Below are 2,189 nucleotides of genomic sequence, written 5' to 3' on the forward strand. Positions count from 1 at the left end.
CAACTCCTGTGCCAGGCCTGCCACGCAGGGCCCGCGGAGCAGCTGGATCCTTCCCACCACCTACCAAGGTCCCTTCCTGGAGGCTGAGGGCCGGGACGCGGCCGGGGGAGGAGGCGCCCTCCGTGCAGGGAGGAGGGGCCAGGGTCCCGGGCTGTGGGCGCTGGGGCAGCTGTGCACGCATGGGGCGCCAAAGGTGCACCTGGCCTGCATGGCAGGACATCCGGGGACCCCGGGGGCTCTGGGGCGGCCACGGGGCTGGGGGAGGGCGGCTGGGTGCCGGAGGGCGCCCCCTGCTGCAGTGCCCACCCCGCGTCGCGTCTCCCGCAGGATGGGCACCTCCTCCCTCGGGCCCGGGGACTCCCACGCGAGATCCAGAGCCCACCCAGGGGCCCAGGAGGCAGCGGAGGCCAGGGAGGGAGGAGGCGCCTGGCCTGCACCTGGCCCCGCACCCGGTCCCTCGAGGAAAAGCCGCGGGACAGCGGGGACGCGGTGCTTGTGGGACTCGTTGCGGAGGCTCTGCCACCCGCCATCATTTGCCTCCGAGCCTCCTGATCACTGTGCTGGACGACCCCAGGGCTTTGCGGGCCTAGGGAGGCAGGGCCTGGGCGGGAAGCGGACGAGGTGGGTGGGAGAGGAAGGGGAGAAGGACAGAGGCAGCGCCCCCCCACCCACCCCCCGGCGCATTTAACACCCGCGGAGGCTGTGGTCCAGCGGCCTGGCCTGGCAGAGCGAGGACCCCGGCCCAGGGCGTCGCCCGTTCCCCGGGAGACCGCGAGCGTCTCCTGGCGGGGGAGGTGGGAGGCCTCCACTCCGCGGCCTGAAGCCCTCGAGGGGCGGAATCCAGGAACCGGGGCCGCGCTCAGGGCCCATGGTTCTAACAGCGCACGGACTGAACCCGGGCCCAGAGCAGAGCGCAGGGGGAGCGGAGTACGGTGCTGGGCGCCTGCAGGGCCGCATCCCACGTGGGTGCGGGTTCCAGTTCCGGCCACTCCATTTCCGATCCAGCTCTGCTGTGGCCTTGGAGAGCAGTGGAGGATGGCCTGGGTGCTTGGGCCCCTGCGCCTGCGTGGGAAAGCCTGGGTGGGCGGGTCCTCGCGCCCGGCCTCGCCCCGCCCCGCCCCCGCCCCACGCATGCCCCTCCACCTTCCCTGTGCCGGCCCCAACCCGCCGGCTCCACCTGCCCCGCCCAGGCCCCCGGCCCAGCCCAGCCCTGCCTGCCCCACTCAGGCCCCGCCCTGCCGCCCTCCCTAGTGGCCTCGCTCCCCCCGCCCCGCCCCGCCCCCGGCCCACCAGCTCTGCCTACCCTGCCCCGCCCCCGCCGGCTCCGCCTGCTCGGCCCCGGGGTGACCACGGGTACGGGGGGGGGGGGTGGTCCGACCTCTGGGATGAACACGGGTATGGGGGGCCGACCTCCAGGGTGATCACGGGTATAGGGGGGGCCGACCTCTGTGAGTGACCACGGGTTTGAGGGTGGGTCCGACCTCCAGGGTGAGCACGGGTACAGGGAGCCGACCTCTGGAGTGAGCACGGGTACAGGGGTCTGACCTCCGGGGTGACCCCTGGTTGGAGAGGGGGATCCGACCTCCGGGATGACCATGAGTACGGGGGGGGGGCGACCTCCGGGGTGAGCACGGGTACGGGGTGTGGCGACCTCTGGGTGACCACGGGTATGGGGTGGGGGCCGACCTCCCTGGGTGACCACGGGTATGGAGGTGGCCCGACCTCCGTGGGTGACCACGGGTATGGGGGTGGCAACCTCCGGGGTGAGCACGGGTACTGGGGGGGATCCGGCCTCCGGGGTGACCATGGGTTCCCAGGGGAGCCTCACCGTGGGTGGGCACCGGTATCTGGGGCCTCACCTCCTGCGTGACCACCTTCTTGTGCCGCCGGATCGCGTGCAGGTCAATGCGGTACTCCTGCTCCCCGATGATGACCTGCACCACAGGCGCCCGTTGGCTGCAGCGCTGTCCTCTGCCGCGCCATGCCCAAACAGGTCCGCGCTGTCCCTAGGCCTATTCTTGGCGGGCGCCACCGGGGTGTCATCTGGAAGCAGCACCCCTGGACTGGACGCGCCAGCCTCTCATGGCTGCCTTCATTCTCCCGCCCTGGCGCTGCTTGTGCCCTGACAGGACCTGGCTCAAGTGCCACCTCCTCCAGAAAGCCTTCCATGATTGCGCTTCCCGGACATT

The 2,189-nt window shown here is 72.2% G+C and overlaps 1 protein-coding gene across 1 annotated transcript; it reads right to left on the reverse strand.

The window, feature by feature from the left end:
* Window positions 1-529: 529 nt before the first annotated feature.
* Window positions 530-1,807, reverse strand: LOC133754075 (uncharacterized). Its single transcript, XM_062184671.1, has 2 exons — window positions 1,304-1,807; window positions 530-586 (listed from the first exon to the last, which is right to left on the reverse strand). Exons 1-2 carry the CDS (start codon window positions 1,805-1,807, stop codon window positions 530-532), a joined length of 561 nt encoding a protein of 186 aa, XP_062040655.1.
* Between the last annotated feature and the right edge of the window lie 382 nt (window positions 1,808-2,189).

This window comes from Lepus europaeus, chromosome Y (genome assembly GCF_033115175.1).
Source record: "Lepus europaeus isolate LE1 chromosome Y, mLepTim1.pri, whole genome shotgun sequence".
Lineage (NCBI taxonomy): Eukaryota > Metazoa > Chordata > Mammalia > Lagomorpha > Leporidae > Lepus > Lepus europaeus.